The following is a 24,473-nucleotide window of genomic DNA, read 5'->3' on the forward strand; positions in this document are numbered from 1 at the left end:
TGCGTGAGGCAGCCCCCTTCATGGCGTCGCATTAGTGGGAGTGGGAGTGGAGCACCCTCTTGGCGCTGAAGTGACCTCCGCCTTCTCCTGCGTGTCTGCTGTGGCTGACTTCTACAATTCAATCACCATAGCTCCCCAATCTGCAGCAAAAGGGAACTTTGCGAACTGCCATTAAGTCCTACCTCTGCAGCGCCATGCTACACCATCTTGTGTCTTTATGCTGAGATCCTTGAGGAAGGTTTTGCCTTTTATTTCTTTCTTACTCCAAAAATATATTGTTCTTGCCCTGGTTTTATCCAGGATCGACTGCTGTAAATCCCTCTATTTAGGCATTAAACAACTGGCATTAAATAAGCTCCAAATGCTGCTGAATGCAGCTGCCTGCCTTCCCCAAAATCTTCCCAAGTATAATTCTGTTTCGAAAGTACTGGTGGAACTCCACACGCTGTAAATGTAAATGTAAATGTATTGGCATTTATATAGCGCACTACTTACCCGTAGGGTCCCAAGGCGCTTCGACTGCTGCGAAACCCTTCCTGGCTTCCCTGAGAGATGGTCCCTTAATGGGTATCTCCAGGGTGAGACCAGGCATCCCCGGCGGTCTGGTGGGGCCGTTAGTGAAGATGAGGCAAGCTGATGCCCAGAGTTGCCGAGTGTGATCGCTGATCAGAGTGGGCACCGAGGCGAGAGAATTATCGAGTCCGCTGACCCTGGTCCAGAAACCTGCCGCGCCGGGAATCGAACCCTGGTCCCGGGCCGTCCTCTGCTCTCGGGTCTGCCGCCTCTAACCAGTGAGCCACACTACTTGTGTGCCAGTAAAACAGTACTGGCACACAAAGCCCTGCATGGAGTAGGACCAGAATACCTTACAATGACATTTAGGTGGTACCGACCAAAAAGACTGTTGAGTTCTGCTTCCTTCCATTCAGTTTCTGTTCTAAAAAGCTTTGTAGGGCAGTCGTAGCTATGTGCATTCTACATGCCAACTCTGGAACAGACTGCTCCGCCATCTTAAAAGTCAGCCCAATCTATACAGCTTCTGCAAACAGCTAACATCCTGGTTGATTTATTTCCCACTATACCTCCATCCCTTATGGCTCAGTTTGTCTCAGGATTTACCAGCCGCCAAGACGCCTACAGGCATTTCCGTGCTTTAGAAGAAATAAATTCAAATTCAAACAAGAGTTTTGTTTTGTACAGCAGAAATGCTGAACTCGCATATTTGAAGGTGCACTCGTATGTGAGAATGAAGAAAAAGCCAAGTCTGTAAAATAAAATACTTTCCAATGATCACACAATTTGACTCCAGTTCACAGGTCAGGTACTTTACAGTTAGGTTGAGTAGATTATTCAAGTTACTCGACCTGCAGGTCTAGTAACATTTCTGTGATTTTTTGCTCCTGCTACTGGTCAAAGTACATGTGCTTTATTAACATTCATAAGTGCAATCCCCCATGGTTAGTTTCGAATATAGCATTTACTCCTAAAATGATGGTTTTTGACATGTGGTTTGTTGATCTTGACCCTCTTTAGGGGCTTCGAGGTGGTTATGCTATGACGTCAACAATATTTCCACCAGTCTTAAGTATATTTGTAAATCACTGCTTAGTATTGAGTGGTGTATGTATAATAAATGTACTTTTCTTTTTTCAAAAGAAAAAGCACAGACGGCAATTATTTCAGTGTTTATTATTGTGTGACAGCAAATGGTGATTACTAGCCAACTTCCCCTCCCTTGAGTAGGCCTTGGATTGCTGTGCCCCGCTACCCTGAGGGAGTCAATCGCTACAACAGAGTGTTTGGCTCCCAGTGGAAGGTAAATGTAGACCCATTATTTGTTCAGGCCACACATCCAATGACTCGTTTCCATACACTGTGCCACAAACTCATCAATTGACTCTTCCGCATTCTGTGGCAGAGTATAAAACATGTACCTTACCATGACAAAATTTCCCTCTCTGGCAAATCTAAGTTCCAATCTACTTTTGGCTTCTTTCAAAACATCCTGAATAGGTTCTCCATCGGCAGATCAGCATCCAACCAGTTATATAGTTCAAGGTGTGCATATCACCATGGACGCTCACAACTCCTACAAGCCACACACTTGCTCTGGGTGGGCTTTACAAGCTGGGCACCATGGACCTCGGCACACATACTGAAACGCACAGCTCAGCATTGTGTAAGATGTGCACTAGTTTGCCTCGCACCGCCACATCTTGTGCTCTGCCTATGGACGCTCTCATTCTCTGCCCTAATACCTCCTTTACAGGGTATCAATCAAACTGGATTTGTATTGCGCAGCTAATCACCCATGAGGGTATCAAGGTATCCTTGCAGTCTCGTGCTCCACTCTCATGCCTGAACTACAAGTTATCTTCACGGTCTCCAGATGGCACGATTCACCCTCTGATACTGCTCCTGACAACAGCACAGCAACTCTTCCTAATCAACGCACCAGAATCTGTTGTTTCGCTTCCACCAATAATTTCTCTTCCACCAGTGAGTCCACAACAACAACCACCACCAGACCCTGTAGTTCCCTCCTAGCCAGCTCCTCACCATGGTAAATAAACTAATCACCAAAATCACAAAAGAGAGGTTACTCACAAGTGATTTATAAGCATCAAAGAGGTGAGTTTATTTAATCTACAATGAAACCAAGGGCTTCCTTTCTGTCTAGGGACCAACTATTCAGTTTAGAATGCTACAACACAAACGCCCTACTTGGAACTCAGTGAAGATTCCAAGCATACCTAACACTGTTTCAGTTACATTACATTATAACCCACACCCACCAGCTCAGCGCCAGGATACTGTCACAGGTAATGTACGCTCAACAAATACACTCAACATTAAGCTTTAATGAGTGGGTACAGTCAGAACCTGAGCAAAAGCCATTCCCATTCGTTGTTTCTGAATCATCAGCACCTAGACACAATTTTAAAACTCTTGTTACAGTTATCAGGAGGGTTGTTTCTATGTGTCACGTATTTGTTATTTCTTTTCCTTTAAGACTCTAAGAAGGGACTGTAAAATCTTCATTAGTTTTAGGGAATACGTTTTTTAAGGCATTGTTGAGTTAAGAATATGGAATTAGTTGTAAATATGCGTCAATGTGTGTTTCCAGTCTGACAGCCATATCCTAGATTGTTAAAAGAGCCCACCCCCCCCCAAAAAAAGTTGAGTATGCACATTATTTCAATACACTGTGCTGAAATGGGACTTTGGAGTATGCCACATATGTACCCTATCTTTTACAATTAAACTGTTTTTTCTCTGTACAGGGCGAGATAATGCTTGTGAGAAAACATCCTACCTGTTTCTGCGAAAGGAGCTTCCAGTGCGACTTGCAAATACTATGAGAGAAGTTAACTTATTGCCAGATAACTTACTGCAGCGACCTTCTGTAAAGCTTGTGCAAAGTTGGTGAGAATTAACTTATTTTTTTGAAATATTTCTTTAGGAACAACTCGTACCTAAGCTCTCGATTTAAGTGATCTTCTCAAGACACTCGGCATCTGAAATGTTATTTGTATATGTGATGTTCTCTGTAACATTTACATTCTATTGTTCTAGCTAAACCGCTTTCTTATAATTGTTTGTAAGAAATGTTTTATTTACTTTGCATGACATTATTCATGTAAAGTGCTCTTACAGCCGTTGGTGCTATGCACTATTTAAAACCGTTACATAAATGAATACAGTGCCAGTCATACAAAAATGGACAAGAGGGTTTAATGGTAAATTTTTGTCCACCAAACCTCCGAACACTTCAGGGACCACACAAATTGTCTCACAGGTAAGCTCCTCACCCCAAGGAGTGTACTAACAATAGGAACCTTGACTCCATATGTTCACAGCCCAGGTGTAGTACTGCAAATTCCGGACTTGTGTTATAAACATCGTCGAATCATGACGATTTTGGTACCAGCAGACCGGTAATGGTTTGAATACTATGCACAAACATTTTCGTCAGGTTCGGGTGATGAAATCACCCTGAAATCGGAGTTTTCGTCCTGAACCCTCGAGTTCCATTTTGTAAACGGCAGCCATTTTGTGATTGCCCTCACCTAGGCACAATGACTAAAGCCGAGATCGAGTCAGAAGGACACGTATACCTTCGCTGACTCCTCTGTGACCTGGGCGAGCTGAGTCCACTGCCTGAAGCCAAACCTGTTCGGCCAGTTCCTTTCCCAGTGGCCGAATGAGATTAGCATCGAAACATACATGTCATAAACCTTTTCATCGCACACCAGCTATGTCTAATCTCACACACACCTGTCTCTGTTTCTTTCTTTATGACCTGCTTTACGAGGAGGAGGTGGTGCCCGTTTTTATTGGGGGTCCGTCGATATCTGATGAAAGTACTGGGCCTTGCCGGGTAACTGATTATGGACTGGACAAACTGAAATGTGGGCTTGTCATGACTCTGCTTTTTCTTTGTAGTGAAAATATGTGAATGGTCAACTGTAAAATAAGGAAGGTTTTGCCTGAAGCATATTATTTTGTATAAAAAGAGAAGGCTGGCTTTGTAATTTTGAGCAGTCTCCTGAGAACATACACCGTGTTGTACTTCTAGGATATCTGTTACTGGTTGCAGCCAATAAATACGATCTTTGACTTCACCAAGAAGACTCTGTGTTTCTGTAGTCTGAAACAGGTAGAACTCGAAGTCTTTGGGTGTTCTCCCTGGCACCGCTGGGTTCTGAAAAACCCAGTACTTCAATTGGCGCCCAACGTGGGGCGATTTCAGCGGTACCGGTCCAAGCCAGAGGTTCGTGAGGAGCTTCGTGTGAAAATTCTGGAGGAAGGCCAGCCACTTCACCGACCCCTGCATGACGACGAGTTCCGAAAGTCTTTGCTGCGAGATTCCCCGCTTCCCGACGGCTACGAAGGACTGCTGCCCTGACTATCGCCCTGTTTTGGACCCTCGATGATTGGTAGAGCGAAACGATAGACGAGTCTTCTGGTGACGTCATCGATACCTCAGTTAAGTATAAGTGGAGCGTCTCCCAGTTCTTAGATTTTGGTATACCTTTGGGATCGCTTTGATTTGGAACTTGCAAGCTCCAAAGCCGAGTGACTCGTGTATTCACGAGAATATCTTATTTGATAATCCTTTGAAGTTTGAAGCTAGACTAGAGAGCGAAGATGCCTGGTCTTAGCAGACTTGGAAACTTGTTTTGTCTTGGTCGTAATAGGGATTCCCGATTGGAGGACTCGTGTCCGGTTCCTCCGATTGGAACTCCAACCTATGAGTTATATGTGAAACATGGCGTAGGCCCTATCGCGTATAATGGAATATGGATCCGATACACCTGGAAAGATGGTGTTCTAAAATGGCCCCAATATGGTAGCTTTGACACGGAGATTTTAGATAATCTGGAGGTTAAACTTTTTAAGAAGAAAGCCCGGCCGGCAATGTTTGACTCTTTTCGCATATGGCGCAAAGAAGCCAAACCGAGAGAAATGACATTAGCGAAGAAAAATAAACGGGAACGAGGTATGTCAATGGTACAAGCTGCTGTTGCGTTTAGGGATAATGAGGAAGAGCAAGAGAGCGAACAAATGCTTAGGATTAGGAAGTTAGCGGTAGATAAGTGCTACCCAGTTTTACCGCATAAAGAACAGGAAGCGAAGAAAGATCTTAAGAAAAATCCTTTAATGTCACATCTCTTGGGTTCGCCACACCCTTATGCACAGAATGCTACGGCACCACCGCCTCCAGTTGTGGCCGTACAACCTCCGATTGTTGTGCCACCTGTGATTCCTCCACAGCCAGCTCCTCTTCAGTTGGCTACTGTTCCTTTGGTGCAGCCTCCTCAAGGGCCGCCAACTTTGCCTTTGTCTGCTCCTTCTACATCTGTTCCTCATGCTCCTCCCGCTCCGACTCTGGATTCTTCTACTGTTGTTCCGTCTTCTCTTATTCTTTCATCTTCTCCTTCTACTAGACAGCGAATGACTGCTGCTGTTTCTGGTTTCTTTTCTCCCTTGTTGGGACAAATGGGTATGTCCCCTGCTACCGAGCGTAGACAGTCACGTAGCCAGTTGCCGAATATGGATGAGCGTACAATTTAGGACGACATGGCGATTAAATGGGTTACGTACGATACACAGTATGATCTTGAGGGTGTTATGCATGTTTTCCTTCAATGGGAAGCACAGAAGCAACGGTATGTTTTCGATACGATGTGTGCTTTTCTTGTTGAAAAATGGGACGAGGAAGTAGGGAAAGCTCCTGATAAGCTGTACAACATACGTTCCAAATTTGCGAAAGGAACTATTGTAAGTCCATCTGATGTAGGGAAAGCGGTCGCGATGTTGTTATCATTTAGGAGTGAATCTCCTTCTCAACAATTGTTCGGGCCTAATTCTTCAGTTGGGAGAAAGGCACGACAATATCCAATGAGAGAGGTTCCTCCGGTGTGGAAAGAAGTGCCTGCTGGTGCAGGTAATGTTCCGCCACTTGTACCGGCTCATTTTCAGCGTGTCTGGGTGCATGTTCCATGGAAACGCGCTGAAGTTTTAGCTATTAAGCAGTCTTTACCTGACTCACGCAAAAATCCAGCAGGGTACTATAAAGAGTTGACACAAACTGTAGGTTCGTGTATTATGAATTTGGCGGACATCGACATGTTATTTGGCAACGTCGTTCCACAACCTATTTGGAGTAAGATTCGTCATGCGGATCATGCGGATGAATTGGGTGATACATGGGTTAATCTTAGAGAGTGGAGTGGTGTGGCTCACTGGTTAGAGGCGGCAGACCCGAGAGCAGAGAACGGCCCGGGACCAGGGTTCGATTCCCGACGCGGCAGGGTCTCGGACAAGGATCAGCGGACTCGATAATTCTCGCATCGGTGCCTACTCCAACCAGAGATCACACTCGGCAACTCTGGGCATTAGCTTGCCTCATCTCCACAACGGCCCCTCACAAACGCCGGGGATGCCTGGTTTCACCTTGGAGACTCCCAGGAGGGACTATCTCACAGGGAAAGCCAGGACGGGTTCCCCAGCGGTCTATAGCGCTACGAGGCCTGCGGTGCGGGTAGAAGTGCGCTTTATAAGACACACACAATTTCAAGATGCCGACAATAGGCAAGTAGGAGGTGCTAAGCCTGAAGATCTTATTACTGAACTTCCTGATAAGATTATTACGTATATGAAGACTTTAATGCCAGAATTGCGTGTCAATTGGGACAAGTTGTCTGCATGTAAGCAGAAGAAAGACGAAACAGTGTCTGATTTCTTCACGCGGTTTGAAGAGACCTTTGTAGATCATAGTGGTCAGGATATGGCTACCGAGGGTGGTCAGAGATTGTTTGTTGACCAATTTGTACATAATTTGCTTCCTGAATTGTGCAATAAGTTGAAAGATTCTGAAAGTGCTTGGGCTGTTTCCACGTCAGCACAGATTTTGGCCACTGCTCAGTATTACGAAAATAGGCGCAAAGATGAGCTAGAGAAAGCGGATAAAAAGACTAAGGAATTGAAAACTAAAGTTCTTCTACAGCAAGCTTATCCACCCCGTAATAATAGCCAGCGTGATTATCAGCAACCTCAGCAATATTCGAGAAACTCGCAAAGCAACGAGTCTTCTCAACAGCGTTTACCATATGGTCCTAATCAGTGTGCCTATTGCAAAGAAGAGGGTCATTACAAGAATAGTTGTCCGGTTTTGTTACAGCGTACGAATGGTGCTTCTGGTGTACGAGGTCGCGGTGTTCAACAAACGCCTAGAGGTAGGGGACGCGGTGCGTTCCAGCAAAACACACGTTCTTTGCCCCCACAGAACTCAATGAATAGTTTCGACCAGCAGAATAACGCATCTGGTAGGACAGCTCAGTACTATGCTGATGACTACTATGCAGAAGATGAGAATATGAATGGTAATGATTGTTATGACAGCCATGGACAAAGAGGGAGTTGTTTCAGTTCCAGTAGATCAGAGTGGACCTTATGTTGAGGTGATTACATCAGGTGTGTCAGAGCCTTTTCTGTTGGATACTGGTGCTACAAAGAGTTCTATTATGCACTCGAAACTCCCTGGCGCACCTTTGTCTGGCGAAATGAATGTTTCAGTAGGTTTTTCTGGTGCCCCGGTTAGGTACCCGATTTCTAGTCCTATGTCTCTTTCTGTTGGACCCTGTGAATTCGAAGCACCCCTCATTCTTACAACAGGTTGTGGTGAGAACTTGTTGGGATTGGATCTGTTGAAAAGATTGTATGCAACGTTGTATTGTTCTCCCTCGGGAGTACAACTTACACTGGGTAAGAAAGTGGTTTCTCCAATGTATTTGTCAAAGGATAAACTTCCGACTTAATTGTCTTCTCTTCCGGATATTCTTTGGGCTACTGGTCCTAATGATGTGGGTCTCTTGGAAATACCACCATATGTTGTGACATTGAAAGCCAATGTTAAAATGCCACGCATTCCCCAATATAAGATCTCTAGCGAAGGTGAAAAGGCGTTGTTAGCGATCATTTATGATCTGATCGAAAAAGATGTAATTGAAGAGACTAGAGGTAACGTTTGTAATAGTCCCGTTCTGCCTGTTTTGAAACGTACTGACCCTTCTCAACCACCTGTTTACAGGTTTGTGATTGATCTTAGAGAGATCAATAAAATAGTTGTGCCACAGTTTCCCGTTGTCCCTGATATCACTGCCTTACTGACTATGATTCCAGCTTCAGCCACTTGGTTCTCGGTGATTGACTTGAAGAATGCTTTCTTCAGCATCCCGATTGCCGAGGAGAGCAGGGATATTTTTGGCTTCAGTTTAGGAGATCGAAGTTTCCGTTTCAAACGCGCTCCTCAAGGCTATTGTGAAAGTCCATCGATATATAGTCAGGCTTTAAAAACACAGCTTGATATGATTGTTTTACCTGATGGTGCTACCCTTATTCAGTACGTCGACGATTTGCTAGTTGCTGCAGATACTGAGAAAATTTGTAGAGAAGCCACGTTAACGTTGTTGCGTCATTTGTCTGCTCTGCACCAGAAAGTGTCTCTTTCAAAATTACAATATTGTCGACAAGAAGTAACCTATTTAGGTCACCTCTTATCGAAGGAGGGAACGAAAAGGAAAAATTCCGCATACGACAGATAACGGCATCCCATTCCGTGGTCTGAAGAGTGTCAGAAAAGTTTTTCCGAATTGCGTGATGCATTGTGTTCGGCCCCTGTGTTGGGTACCCCCGACTACAGTAAGCCCTTTACACTGTATGTCCATGAGAAAGAAGGTTGTGCATTGTCAGTACTGACACAGTCTTTTGGAGACAAGCAGCGTCCGTGCGCGTATTTTTCGTCAACTTTAGATCCGGTACCTAAGGCGTTACCGAGTTGCTTAAGGGCCACTGCGGCAGCAGCTTTTTCTATTCGACAGTCTGCTGGTTTGGTGATGAATAATATGCTGATTGTGATGGTTCCGCATGCAGTAGACACTTTGTTAAACAGAACCAAGACACAGCACTTAACTAGTGCTCGATTGTCAGGTTATGAGCTGACACTGTTAGCGAGTCATGTGCACATAAAGAGGTGCAATACGTTGAATCCAGCCACGTTATTGCCGATTTCAGTAGAGACAGGCGATGTTGAAAAGCATGATTGCTGTCTCAGGACAGAAGAAGAAACGAAAGGGAGGATAGATCTTAGGAATACTCCTCTTCCAGAATGTGATGGTACTTTGTGGGTTGATGGTTCGTGTTTCAAGTTACCGAATGGTGATACGACTGCGGCATATGCTGTGACAACTTTGTATACGATTGTTGAAGCTGCACGTATTCCACATAATTCAGCTCAAGCAGCAGAGTTGATTGCATTGACAAGAGCGTGTGTGTTAGCGAAAGGAAAACGAGTGAATGTGTACACGGACAGCCAGCATGCATTTGGTGTGGCTCAAAGTTTTGGACGATTGTGGAAAGAACGTGGGTTCCTGACTTCGCATGGAGCCAAGATTCAGCATGGTCAGTTGGTGAATGAGCTTCTTGAGTCACTGACCTTGCCGTTACAAGTTGCGATTGTGAAATGCAGTGCACACAAAAAGGTTACTGATGATGTTGGTCGTGGAAATGCGTTTGCGGATGAAGTTGCGAAAGAAACTGCAAGGAATGTGATGAGTCGAATGTATGTTGCAGGCCCTGCTAGATGGGTTGGTGACGTTAGTATGTGTGAAGATACGATTGAGAGTGTGAAATCCATTCAAGCTGAAGCTACAGAGAAAGAGTTGAATGAATGGAGAGAAAGTAAGGGTAGATAGGACTCGAATGGCTGTTGGACTGATTTGTCCGAGCATCAGCGATGGTTGTTACCCGATGCGTATGTGCTTGCAGTGGTGACAATGGCTCATGGAATGGCACATATTAGCGTGAAAGGGATTTGCAAGTTGTTGGCTCCGGTTTGGCAGAATGCGGGAATTCCAAAATGTGAAGAGAACTTGGTGAAGAACTGTATGGTGTGTCTGAAATACAATCCTGGTAGGGGAACCCCAACTCCAGCTGGTCATTTTGCGCCTCCAACGTATCTGTTTGAGGTTTTGCAGCTAGATTTCATCCACATGGAAAGGTGCAACAATTTGAAATACGTACTCGTTGTTGTTTGTGCCTTTTCAAGATGGGTGGAAGCATATCCCTTAAAGGACAATACTGCCTTATCCACAGCTAAAGCCCTTGTCAAGGAATTCTTCCCTAGGTTCGGAATGCCAAGAATGGTCTGGAGTGATAATGGGAGTGAGTTTGTCGGTCGAGCGATGAAGAAAGTATGTGAGGGGCTAGGCATTCAACAGAAATTCCACGCTGCAAATCACCCCCAATCAGCTGGACTAGTAGAGTGCTATAATGGCACACTAAAACTGAAACTGGCCAAGATTCAAGTGAGCACTGGTCTTAAATGGCCTGACGCTCTGCCCTTAGCACTCCTATCAACGAGAATGACTGTTCATTTGCGGGTGGGACTTAGTCCTTACGAAATCGTGTTCGGCCGTCCGGCCAACATATGGGGAGTGCCAAGAACAACCAAATTTAGCGAGATTGAACACCCTGTACTGCTTGATTATTTGTATGAATTGACGGCTTAATTGCGTGTTTTACACCAACAGGTCCACGACACTCTGCCTCAGGTCTCTGAAACTCCAGGACATCCAATCGATCCTGGGTACTGGTTAAGAATTTTCAGCGAACAAAGAACGACCAGCCCCGTTGGACCGGACCTCATCTCGTCCTTCTATCAACAAGATCAGCTGTTTGAGTAGAAGGGAAAAAGCACTGGATCCACGGCGTACACTGTTTGAGGGTCCCACTGCCTCTTCCGTACGACCGTAGGGTCCAGGAGGGGATCGCTGACTCTGAAACTGAGACTGTGCCTCGTTTTCTGCCCTTTAGCGATGCACGTGTAAAAGGAACAATTTCTGAACAAGAAAGCGACAATATTTTGCAAGAGGCTGTGCCACCGTCAATTCGATTGAACACTACAGAGCCTGAACTCTTGTTTCAGAACCAGACAGTACCTGGGAAAAGCCGGTATAATTTGAGGCCAAGAACTATGGACAAATAAAAATTCTTTTGACTTTTTGATTGTGCAGCTCGCTCGTCTGAGAAACTTGCTTATTTTTGGTTTTCGAACCGCCATCTGGTTCTGCTGCTAGGGTGGTGGTTGCCCAAGTCTTTGGAGTGCAGCTGAAGACGTTAGGTCGACAGTTCTGGTCGGTCTAAGGGAGTTGCCCTGGACTGACAGAAGCATTCCTAAGCATAGAACACCCTACCACCGCCGGCAGCAAATTAGAGAGGATGGAGTTTTCCGAGATGGAGAGACCTGCCAAACGAATGAACTTTAAAGACAAAATGTGTATATTGATGACGAAGAAAAGATCTTTGATATTTTGTATTTTCATGTTGCTTGGTGTAATGACGTTTTTAATAGGATATGTTTTATTCACTTTCCAAGTGACATTTGCACCCACTACACAGCCCATACCTCCTCCTACTGTTTCCTCGCACTCTTTTCACCCTCTGCCTGAGCATGAGTCCACTAGAAGATTAGAGTTTATTAATAACTCTTTCATTCAGCTTTTACACCAACACCAATTAGTAGTGAACACAACTAACTGTTGGGTGTGTTGTCTCATGCCGCATACGACAGATAAGGGCATCCCATACTTGGTCCTACCATTTAGCTATAATGGTTCTTTGTGGGCGTTTCAGACGATGTTCATATTTGCCATCGAACCATATCCCCCACGTTCCACGAAAAGTAACTCAAGCAACAAAGCATTGGTAGTAGGAATTGCAAATATGAGTAGAACAATTGACTCATACAGAACGATTCCTAGAGATGAGTTACAAGCTTACGTTAGATGGAATATAACAAAATATGGAGTTGCTTTGAGTGAGAACCAATGAGCAAAGAGATCCTCCTCGATTTGGATCGTACCCCATCAGGGTCACCTATGTCTGCAAGGTAATGGCAAGAATCCTGGAGCTCAGTTAGGGAAGAGCATTTGTACTGAGACATACGTTTTTGCGTCTCAGACTTCCCCTCTGTTTCTAGCTGCTACGGGTACCTCTTTCATCTGCCAGGATAGAGCCTATACATGGTTGCCCCCTAATTTCTCGGGCACATGTTTTGTCTCGTTCCTGTTGCCTCCCACCTACACGGCTACAGCAGATTACCACAGGACAAGGATAGTTAGAGGTGTCATGAGTGAAGAAGACACTGTAGGACAAGGATTTGGAGATTTTGTGAAGGGTTTTCTGCCGTTTTGGGGACCTATGGTTAACAGCAGGAACATAAGGCAATTGACAAGGGTGGTTGAATCCACCGTAGTTGAGACTGCCGGTGCCCTTAGTAATTTGACGGCTGAGCTCCAGTCGGATCGCCTTATGACTCTTCAGAATAGGGTCGCGTTAGACGTCATACTTGCAGACCGAGGTGGGGTATGTAATGTGATCCAATCAAGTTGCTGTATTTTCATCCCCGATAACGCTCCGACAGTTGACCAGGCCATTTCCAAACTACATAAGATCTCTGAATCTATTCACGTGGATGAAGGAGATTGGTCATTAATGGGGTGGTTCTGGGAACTGATATCCGCGTGGGAATGGAAAATTCTGATAGTCATTGGCATGATCATAGCTATTTTTTTCCTGTTCTGTCTGTGTGTACATTGTGCTCCTGCAATATGTGGCCTCTGTGTTACATTGTGTGTAAGGAAACCTGTATCAAGAAACGAGCTAAGTAATAAGATGATGCTACAGCAACATCTCAACGACTTTATGAATATAGACCTGGACTCAGATTAGCATGAGTATAGGTTATTGCCTATCTAAGGGCAAAAGGAGGGGCTGTAGTACTGAAAATTCCGGACTCGTGTTATAAACATCGTCGAATCATGACGATGTTGGTACCAGCAGACCGGTAATGGTTTGAAGACTATGCACAAACATCTTCGTCAGGTTCGGGTGACGAAATCACCCTGAAATCGGGGTTTTCGTCCTGAACCCTCGGGTTCCATTTTGTAAACGGCAGCCATTTTGTGATTGCCCTCACCTAGGCACAATGACTAAAGCCGAGATCGAGTCAGAAGGACACGTATACCTTCGCTGACTCCTCTGTGACCTGGGCGAGCTGAGTCCACTGCCTGAAGCCAAACCTGTTCGGCCAGTTCCTTTCCCAGTGGCCGAATGAGATTAGCATCGAAACACACATGTCATAAACCTTTTCATCGCACACCAGCTATGTCTAATCTCACACACACCTGTCTCTGTTTCTTTCTTTATGGCCTGCTTTACGAGGAGGAGGTGCCCGTTTTTATTGGGGGTCCGTCGATATCTGATGAAAGTACTGGGCCTTGCCGGGTAATTGATTATGGACTGGACAAACTGAAATGTGGGCTTGTCATCATGACTCTGCTTTTTCTTTGTAGTGAAAATATGTGAATGGTCAACTGTAAAATAAGGAATGTTTGCCTGAAGCATATTATTTTGTATAAAAAGAGAAGGCTGGCTTTGTAATTTTGAGCAGTCTCCTGAGAACATACACCGTGTTGTACTTCTAGGATATCTGTTACTGGTTGCAGCCAATAAATACGATCTTTGACTTCACCAAGAAGACTCTGTGTTTCTGTAGTCTGAAACAGGTAGAACTCGAAGTCTTTGGGTGTTCTCTCTGGCACCGCTGGGTTCCGAAAAACCCAGTACTTCACAGGCTCCGCCGTACAAAGGCATAAGACCTGCCTGGAAAGTGAAGGGTTATTGGTAAGGGTTGGAAAGTGAAAGAATGAAATAGACGATTACTGGTATGCGATCAAAGCATTACTGCTGCATCAGTTTGTTTGACCCAGTACTTACATTGCATGTAAATTCACAAAAGCTGACTTATTTTCGTGCGTAGGAAGGAACGTTATGGGGCTTCCGCACTGTCTAGAGTCCATAAAAAGGTCGACATGTTTCAGCCTTGGTCTACCCAGGGGGGGGGTCAAGTAGGCTTTCTTCAGGACCTAGAAACTAGTGGAAAATGATTTGAAAGAACCTCTTCTTTATGAAGGTTGGTCTTGGTATATTATCCTGACCTGTATCAAGGTCTATAAGTACCTGGAAATAAAAAAGGCAAACATAACAAACAAAAGGAGAAGGTGGCAGATTGTGCTTCATATCTTGATAGTTGCTGTGTAAGTACTATTTAGACGGAAGAAAGTCAAGGAACTAGAAAACGGCAATTCTTAGTTTGGCAAAATTCACCCATTCCTACTTGGCAAAATGTCTCTCATCGTCCACTGTGTATGTGTTGTATATCATTGATGCTCAGTCGTTCTGCAAAATGTGTAATCAGGATCGTTTTAAGGTGTCATGTAGCCGCAAATGTATCGGTAAAGGTGATACTCATGATATTCGATCTGCGTGAGTATTAGAATGCGTGCGTTCTGTCTGCCGTATATTTAGCAATAACGTTGATGGTTAAAGGACTGTGCCCGATAGTGCGGAATATGGTGATAATGGGAGAATCAAGATATACCGCCATTCGAGCCTAAGTACGTGAATGAGGGTTTTTATTCTGTACCGGAACGAATAATAACAAAATCCTGGTTACTCAGGACAAGCGATCCTTCCCCACTTTGATTTTTTTGATTATGAACAAGGAAGCTGAAGGGATCCCTAATTCTTCCTTCTCCCTCTTTTGATGTGTATGGATTATAAGTTAGAAACCCCTGATGCATGATTGATTGAATGAATGCAACTTGTCTACCTCAATAGCATGGGGTTAAGATTGAACATACAACATATACACAGTGGACAATGAGAGACATTTTGCCAAGTAGGAATGGGTGAATTTTGCCAAACTAAGAATTGCCGTTTTCTAGTTCCTTGACTTTCTTCCGTCTAAATAGTACTTACACAGCAACTATCAAGATATGAAGCACAATCTGCCACCTTCTCCTTTTGTTTGTTATGTTTGCCTTTTTTATTTCCAGGTACTTTTAGACCTTGATACAGGTCAGGATAATATACCAAGACCAACCTTCACAAAGAAGAGGTTCTTTCAAATCATTTTCCACTAGTTTCTAGGTCCTGAAGAAAGCCTACTTGACCCCCCCCCCTGGGTAGACCAAGGCTGAAACATGTCGACCTTTTTATGGACTCTAGACAGTGCGGAAGCCCCATAACGTTCCTTCCTACGCACGAAAATAAGTCAGCTTTTGTGAATTTACATGCAATGTAAGTACTGGGGCAAACAAACTGATGCAGCAGTAATGCTTTGATCGCATACCAGTAATCGTCTATTTCATTCTTTCACTTTCCAACCCTTACCAATAACCCTTCACTTTCCAGGCAGGTCTTATGCCTTTGTACGGCGGAGCCTGTGAAGTACTGGGTTTTTCGGAACCCAGCGGTGCCAGAGAGAACACCCAAAGACTTCGAGTTCTACCTGTTTCAGACTACAGAAACACAGAGTCTTCTTGGTGAAGTCAAAGATCGTATTTATTGGCTGCAACCAGTAACAGATATCCTAGAAGTACAACACGGTGTATGTTCTCAGGAGACTGCTCAAAATTACAAAGCCAGCCTTCTCTTTTTATACAAAATAATATGCTTCAGGCAAACATTCCTTATTTTACAGTTGACCATTCACATATTTTCACTACAAAGAAAAAGCAGAGTCATGACGACAAGCCCACATTTCAGTGGAGAAGTGTGGCTCAGTGGTTAGAGGCGGCAGACCCGGAAGCTGGGATCGACCGTGGACCAGGGTTCGATTCCCCGCCTTAGCGGGTCTCGGGCTCAAAATTCCACGGCCTCGACAATTCTCGCTCCGGTGCCTACTCGACTCACGGGGTCTCACTCTGCAACTCTGGGCAATAGCTTGCTTAATCTCCACGACGGCCCCACGCGGCGGGATGCCTGGCTTTCACCCTGTGGACACCCCGCCGGGGCCTCTCACAGGGGAATACCAGGACGGGTTCCCTAGGCAAGCGCCAGGATGCCCTTTGGGTGACAGGTTGCGCTATATAAATACACCTACATTTACATTTACATTTACATTTACATGTAATCCAATCCCTCACATAAAGCTACTTAGAATACCCAGCGCTGATCTTTGATCAGATAAGTCATATATCATTAAGATGACCGATGGGAATCTTTGATTTAGTTAGGGTTGGCCAACTAAAGACCCTGTAGGCCCAAAGCAAAACTGACAAACCTGCTGTCACACTGTCTGGTGTTTTTTGTGCAGTATCCTCTGTGTGGGACAGTATGTGACAGCTGTAGGGTGAACATCCAAAGTATGGAAGAGCTCTCATTCAAAGATGAAGGGTTAGAACAAAAGGCAATTAGAATGATCCCTTTCTTTTTGTAAAAGGCAGAAGCCATCTTTGGCATGATCTGTAGGCGATGCAAGAGGATCAATTGATCTATAAAAATATGGATCCAAGGACCTGCATGCTAAATAATCTTGTTCAGCTAGGTGGTGTTCAAATAACATCTACCTCATTTTGATTGCCTGGATCTAGAGATCAATCAATCAATCAATCAAAGCATTTATATAGCGCACTACTCACCCAGAGGGTCTCAAGGCGCTAGGGGAGGGGGGTCCGCTACTGCTCGAACAGCCAGGTCTTGAGTTGCTTCCTGAAGGCGAGGTAGTCCTGGGTCAGGCGGAGGTGGGTCGGGAGGGAGTTCCATGTCTTGGCGGCGAGGTAGGAGAAGGACCGTCCCCCTGTGGTTGCTCTTCGGATGCGGGGGACCGCGGCGAGGGCGTGGCCTGATCGAAGCTGGCGTTTGGGAGCTTAGAAGTTGAGGCGGCTGTTGAGGTATCCTTGGACTTGGTTGTGTAGGGCTTTGTGTGCGTGGGTGAGGAGTCGGAAGGTGATTCTCTTGTTTACCGGGAGCCAGTGCAGGTCTCTCAGGTGTCCGGAGATTTGGCTGCGACGGGGGATGTCCAGGATGAGTCGTGCTGAGGCGTTCTGGATCCGCTGGAGTCTCTTCTGGAGTTTGGCGGTGGTTCCGGCGTAGAGGGAGTTGCCGTAGTCCAGACGGCTGGTGACGAGGGCCTGGGTGACCGTCTTCCTGGTCTCGGTGGGGATCCATCGGAAGATCTTACGTAGCATGCGCAGGATGTTGAAGCACGACGAGGAGACGGCGTTGACTTGTCTGGTCATGGAGAGGGAGGAGTCCATGATGAAGCCCAGGTTGCGTGCGTGGTCTGTTGGTTTGGGTGAGCTGCCTAGGGCGGGGGGCCACCAGGAGTCGTCCCAGGCGGAGGGTGAGGATCCCAGGATGAGGACTTCCGTCTTGTCTGAGTTCAGTTTCAGGCGGCTGTTCTTCATCCATTTGGCTACCTCTTTCATCCCTTCATGAAGGTTGGCTCTAGCGGTGGCGGGGTCGTTGGTGAGGGAGAGAATCAGCTGGGTGTCGTTGGCGTAGGAGATGATGTTGTGGTTGTGCTGGCGTGCGATGTCTGCGAGGGGGCTCATGTAGACGTTGAAGAGGGTTGGACTGAGCAAGGAGCCTTGAGGAACGCCGCAGATGACTTCGGTGGCTTCAGATCTGAACGGGGGGAGGCGGACTCTCTGTGTCCTTCCGGCGAGGAAGGAGATGATCCACTCCAGTGTCTTCTCCTGGATTCCGACGTTGCTGAGTCGCTGCACTAGTGTACGGTGGCAGACAGTGTCGAAGGCCGCGGAGAGGTCTAGGAGGATGAGGGCCGCTGTTTCTCCGTTGTCAAGCAGAGCTCGGATGTCATCGGTGGCTGCGATCAGGGCGGTCTCAGTGCTGTGGTTGGCCCGGAAGCCAGACTGCGAGAGGTCGAGGGATCCGTTCGTCTCGAGGAAGGCGGCCAGCTGCTTGTTGACGGTCTTCTCGATGACTTTTGCAGGAAACGGGAGCAGCGAGATGGGGCGGTAGTTCTTGAGGTCGGTGGGGTCGGCTGATGGCTTCTTTAGTAGAGCGCTGAGTTCGGCCTGCTTCCAGCTCTCCGGGAAGGTAGCGGTGTCGAAGGAGTGTTGATGATGTCCCGCAGGTGGGGTGCGATGACAGCGTCGGCCTTGTTGAAGACGTGGTGAGGGCAGGGGTCGGTAGGAGATCCGGAGTGGATGGAGTTCATCGTGCGGACGGTGTCTTCGGTGCTGATCGGGGTCCAGACGCGGAGGGTGGTAGTGGGGGACGGTGGTTCGGTCGTGGCGTGCGTCGGTTGAGTGCTGAAGCTGTTGTGTATGTCAGCGATCTTGTTGTGGAAGTAGGAGGCGAGGGAGTTGCAGAGGTCTTGCGAAGGAGTGATGTCGTTGTTTCCGGCGTTGGGGTTGGACAGCTCTTTGACGATGTTGAAGAGTTCCTTGCTGTTGTGTGCGTTGTTGTCCAGTCGTTCCTTGAATGCGGTTTTCTTGGTGGCGTGGATGAGTTGGTGGTGTTTTCGGGTGGCGAGCTTGAGGGCAGTCATGTTGTCCGGTGTTGGGTCTCTGCGCCAAGTTCTCTCGAGGGCTCAGCAGTTCTTCTTGGAGCTCTTGAGTTCGTCGGTGAACCATGGGGCTTTCTTGATACCGGGTCTGCTAGGCGGGGTCTTCAGAGGGGCGAGGTCGTCTGCGCAGTTGCTGATCCACTTCGCGAGGTTGGTGGCCGCCTGGCTAGGGTTCATTGCGCTGGTGAGAGGGTTCATGCTCAGGGAGGTCGCGAGCTGGTCGGCTGTGATCTTGTTCCAGCTTCTGCGTGCAACCTGTTGCTGGTGGTAGTGGATCGTGGTCCTTCTGAAGCTGAAGTTGACGCAGCTGTGGTCCGTCCAGTGGAGTCCGGTGGCGTGGCTGAAGGCGATGTCCTTGAGTTTGAGTTTGAGTTTGAGTTTAAAAATTCTTATATAGCGCTCTTACACCAGCGGTTTCATGGCGCTGTAACTGGCAGATCTCCACAATAGACAAGGAAGGGAGGTCGGGTAACAGAGGGTTAAATGAAAATTTTGCTGAAGAAGTAGGCTTTAAGTTTCTTTCGAAACTGGGAATATGGGGTTAAAGATCTGAGATCAAGGGGTAATGAGTTCCAAAGGGTTGGGGCAAGGGTCGCAAATTTTGAGCCCCCCCACTTTTTCCGGCGAAACCGGGGAACTATCAGGAGGGATTGAGAAGAAGATCGGAGCTCCCTAGTTGGCAAGTAGGGGATAATCTCCGAAGAAATAAATGCAGGGGCCGTACCCAATCGAGCCTGGTAAGTGATAGATGCAAGCTTGAATTGGATACGTTCCCGAACCGGAAGCCAATGTAAAAGTTTCAGAAGGGGGGTGACATGTGAGGATTTAGGAAGGTTAAAGACCAGCCGCGCCGCCTGGTTTTGGATCATCTGCAACCGCCTAAGACTATATGCAGGTATACCTGCATATAGGGCGTTGCCATAATCCAGGCGGGAGATGACCATCGCAAGGACGATCAACTTCAAGGCCTCAAAGGTGAAAAATCGAGAGACCTTGCGGATGGTACGAAGAGACAGAAAAGAAGAAGAAACCACAGAACTAACCTGGGAGTGAAGGGTAAGGTGAGAGTTGAGTTTGATACCCAGGGTTTTGACCGAAGTAGAGGGGACCGGAGAGGGACCAAGGGAAGGGGGCCAAAAAAGTGAAGACCAGGGACTGGAGCAACCACCTGTCAACACCAACTCGGTTTTATCAGGGTTGAGTTTCAGGTGGTTGAAATCCATCCAGTCCCTGATGAAAATCATAGTAGACTGGAAATTAGAGATAGAGGCAGAAGAAGAGGACAGATTGAAGACAAGTTGAAGGTCATCCGCATAGTTGTATACGGAGACCTGCATTTGTTGTAAAGAAAAAATGAGGGGAGAAATGTAAAGATTAAACAGAAGAGGTGAAAGGGAGGAGCCTTGGGGGACCCCGCACAGGACCTTCCGAAAGTCCGCAGTGAAGTCACCCAGGCGAACTGCCTGGGTGCGGTCCCTCAGGAAGGAGGACAACCAAACCAGGGCCGTACCCCCGATCCCCGCCGCCGCGACACGGGAGAGTAAGATGGTATGATCCACCGTGTCGAAGGCGGCAGAGAGATCGAGGAGGACCAGTGCTTGGAATTGATTGGTGTCCCTCCCTTCCCTGAGGTTGTCAAGAACCGAAAGGACTACGGACTCCGTAGAGTGTGCGGGGCGAAAACCAGCCTGGCGGGAAGCCAGTACCCCATTTTCTTCCACAAAGGTGCTCAGCGACCTGGTGACATGGCGCTCGAGCACCTTAGCCAGAAATGGTAGGAGAGAAATGGGGCGAAAGTTGGCTGGGATCGAGGGGTCTGCGCCAGGTTTTTTTAAAATGGGTAAAATGATAGCTGATTTCAAGGGGTTGGGAACAACCCCCTGAGAGAGTGAACTGTTTAGTAAGTGAAGGGGAGGATCAGGGCAAGAGATGTAAATGTGACGGAGTATTTGAGCGGGACAGGTGTCAAGGGGAGAGCCAGATTTTACAAGGGGGATTAAGGATGTGAAGGATTCCTTGGTCAGAAGGGGGAGAGAGTTTAATTGTCCTTGGGAAGGAGGGCACTGAGTATCAACAAAAGACGGGGAAGGTGCAGGGATATTAGCTTTAATGGCAGCAATTTTATCAATGAAAAAGCTATTCAGAGAGTGACAGAGGGCAAGGGAAGGAGAGGGCTTAAGAGAGGTACGATCTGAGAAGGCTAGGTTCTGAACAATTGAGAAAATTTCCCTCGATTGGTTCTCGGCTGTGAGGATCTTGGAGGAGAAATAGGCCGTTTTAGCGGCCAAGATGGCATTCTTATATTGAGCTAATAGAGTGGTAAAATCAGCTCTTAAGATGGGACAATAGTTTCTCCTCCAGGCCCTCTCAGCACGGCGTACCGATAATTTGATGGTTTTCAGGTCATCGGTAAACCACAGGTTGGCATCTTTTTCCCGCTTGGAGGTCAGACGTTTCAAGGGGGCAATGGACTCACTGGCTGAGGAGAGCCATTGTTCAATGCTGTTAACCTGAGTCGAGGTGGAAAGCCCGTGTAAGACGGGATAAGAAGCACTTAAAAGAGCTGATAAGTTCGCCGGGTCAACTCTACTCCACGAGCGGACCCAGATATTTTTGGGAAGGGGGGCCCTAACTGGAGAACTGATAGGAAGAACAAAAGAAATCAGGTGATGATCAGACCAAGTGCAAGGAGAAATAAGAAGGGAGTCGACAGGGCAGTTCAAGGACCAAATCTGGTCCAAGATATGCCCCTTGACGTGAGTTGGGGAAGATACGTGAGATACAAAATTAAGAGATAAAAGTGTGTCTGAAAACTCTCTAGAAGATGAACACTCTGCTGGGTCGGAGGGCCAAAAATTAAAGTCACCCAGTAATAACACCGAAGAGTTATTGACCGAGAGGGTGGCTAACACCTCCTGGAAATCAGGGAGAAATCGTAGAGGCGACTGGGGAGGTCGATAAATGAGAAGACAGGTGAGAGGGGGGGATGTGGACGTGGTTCGAATGGCAAGATACTCTGTGGTGGCAATATCGGGGAGAGAAAGCAGTTGAAATGGAAGATCAGAACGGGCAATGACCGCGACGCCACCCCCCGTTCTGCCGGATGAACGATCGGCCCGAAGTGCATAGTAGGGGGCGGGCAATGTAGCTAGCAAGGTGGGTAGGGAGTCATCACAGAACCATGTCTCGGTTAAAAGGAGAAGATCTGGTGCATGATGATCTAACAACACTGATAATTCATGTGAATGAGCCACCGCCGATCTGGTATTCAGATAATACGCCTTAAGGGTCTTAACTGGGGCAGTATTGACGGCTTCTGTGGGAGGGGGGGCCGGAATAGGAGAGGTGAATGAACAGGAACAGTGAGAAGGAGGGGATAAATCTAGCTGGGATATCCGTGAGTGTGTAGAGGCAGATAGAACCCACGGACCCTGTAGCCTGTGAAGCTGGGAAGAGGTGTAAGAAATGATTTGGGCAGGGTATTGTGCCCCTAGCCCCGGTCGGCCGCGGACGGGCGCAGGCACATCAACCACACCGGAGGAGGCATCGCCATCATCCACAGGAACACCATCCGCATCACGACCAACACCCTCGCACCCGCCGAGCACCTGCACTTCCAGGTCCACATCAACCCCAAGACCACCCTCAGAGGCACTCTCATCTACAGACCCCCGGGACCACGCACACAATTCAGCGAAGACATCCTTGCTGGATGAGAAGACGGGGTTGAGTGTGTGTCCGGCGTAGTGGGTGGGGGTGGTGACCAGCTGCTTGAGTCCCAGGTTTGCGAGGTTGTCCAGCAGGGTGGTGGTGTTGCAGTCGTTGTTGTTCTCCAGGTGGAAGTTGAGGTCCCCGAGGAGGATGTAGTCAGCGGAGAGGAGGGCGTGCGGGCTGATGAAGTCGGCGATGTCTTCGCTGAATTGTGTGCGTGGTCCCGAGGGTCTGTAGATGAGAGTGCCTCTGAGGGTGGTCTTGGGGTTGATGTGGACCTGGAAGTGCAGGTGCTCGGCGGGTGCGAGGGTGTCGTCGGTGTTGGTCGTGATGCGGATGGTGTTCCTGTGGATGATGGCGATGCCTCCTCCGGTGTGGTTGATGCGGTCCCTTCGGATGATCTTGTAGCCGTCTGGGATGGCGATGGCGATGTCGGGCGCTGAAGAGGCGTTCATCCAGGTTTCCGTGAGGAAGGCGACGTCTGGTGAAGTTGTGTCGAGCAGGTTCCAGAGCTCGACGGCGTGTCTGTGGACGGAGCGGGTGTTGAGCAGGATGCATTTCAGGTGGCTTCTGCTGTTGCTCGTCTTGGTCTTGGTTGGTGCTCGAGTAGTGCAGGTCCGGATGCAGGTGAACTTGCAGGAGTTGCAGCAGAAGGGTCCGTGGGTGCGTCTCGGGGTGGCTCGGTAGCATCCTGGGATTCGGCCGGCGTTGAGTGCGTTGAGGGTGGCGGCGTCGTACGTCCGGCGGGTGGGTTGGGGTCTGCGGGGGCCAGGGGTACTTGCACTGGTCGCGGTCCAGGCGCGGACGGGCGCAGACGGGCTTACCTTTGGCACACCTTCGGTGCTCAGTCGGCGCGTCCGCTGCGCGGTCGCTTTGGGGGCATCATAAAAAGGGGGACGGGAGGGCGGGTCAGCTGGGCGGCGGGAGCGGCTCGGCCAATGGGCCTGTGGTGGGCGGGGCCTGTGGCGAGCTGCGGCGGGAAACTGGCGAGCGGGCGGCTCTGCTGTGGCTGGGCCGCTCGGGAGGCCAGGGGGGCGTCTGCGGCGGAAGAAGGCGTCAAGGCTGGCAGGCAGGAGCAGGAGGCGGCAGGAGGAGCAAGGGGGTGACCCGGCCTGGTGAGAGGCGCAGCGGTTACTCAGAGATGTATGGCATGTAGAGTTTCCAAGGAAGACCCTCTAGAACAGGTACCTCCTGGGACAAATCCCAGCCCAGGGCAGAGGATCTAAGTCTGTCTCATAACAAGAAACCCCCTTTGACAAGCACATGGTGGAGCTGATACAAATATGATCGTCATCAGCTAGTCCACCTTCCTCATGTGGATTTCTAACCACACAAATGGTAGCCTGCTGGACTCTTATCTGTAAAAGTAGATAAACATAACTCAAAGCCTTCCTAGAGGAAGAGCTGGCTCTACCTCCGTTTAGTCACAGGGACCTACATCCCTTTTCCCACAACAAGAAAGGAACGAGGCTCAGTGCTGATCCTGAGTCTTGATTGATGAAGAATGACCGGACGCATGGACAGCTACAGTGAATACAGATAGGACCTTGAAATGGTCCTGTTACTCCGGCATTTCACCTCTCAGACCAGCAGACTACGTCCCTGGCATATTTTTGAGAGTAACAATGCAAATCTAGGAAACATCAACTCGAGCCACCTCGAACTACCTTAACAGAGGTAAACAAGCATCTTCCTTCGGAAAGTCACATTCTGGATCTCTGTGGCCCCTCCTTTCTCCTTATTTTGGTACGAATGTGGGGAGTCAGAGTATACGAGTGAAATACATAAAACAGAACTGTCTGTCAAGGCCACAGGA

General features: G+C 47.7%; 1 protein-coding gene across 1 annotated transcript in view; it reads left to right on the forward strand.

Moving 5' to 3' along the window:
• Positions 1–24,473, forward strand: part of PDK3 (pyruvate dehydrogenase kinase 3) — a 1,449,910-nt gene that overhangs the window by 398,538 nt on the left and 1,026,899 nt on the right. The window contains exon 2 of the mRNA XM_086934512.1: positions 3,285–3,426. Within this exon, the coding sequence (XP_086790638.1) occupies positions 3,285–3,426 (142 nt within the window). The remainder of the gene's footprint in view (positions 1–3,284; positions 3,427–24,473) is intronic.

Source organism: Lissotriton vulgaris, chromosome 8, assembly GCF_964263255.1.
Source record: "Lissotriton vulgaris chromosome 8, aLisVul1.2, whole genome shotgun sequence".
In the NCBI taxonomy this organism is placed as follows: domain Eukaryota; kingdom Metazoa; phylum Chordata; class Amphibia; order Caudata; family Salamandridae; genus Lissotriton; species Lissotriton vulgaris.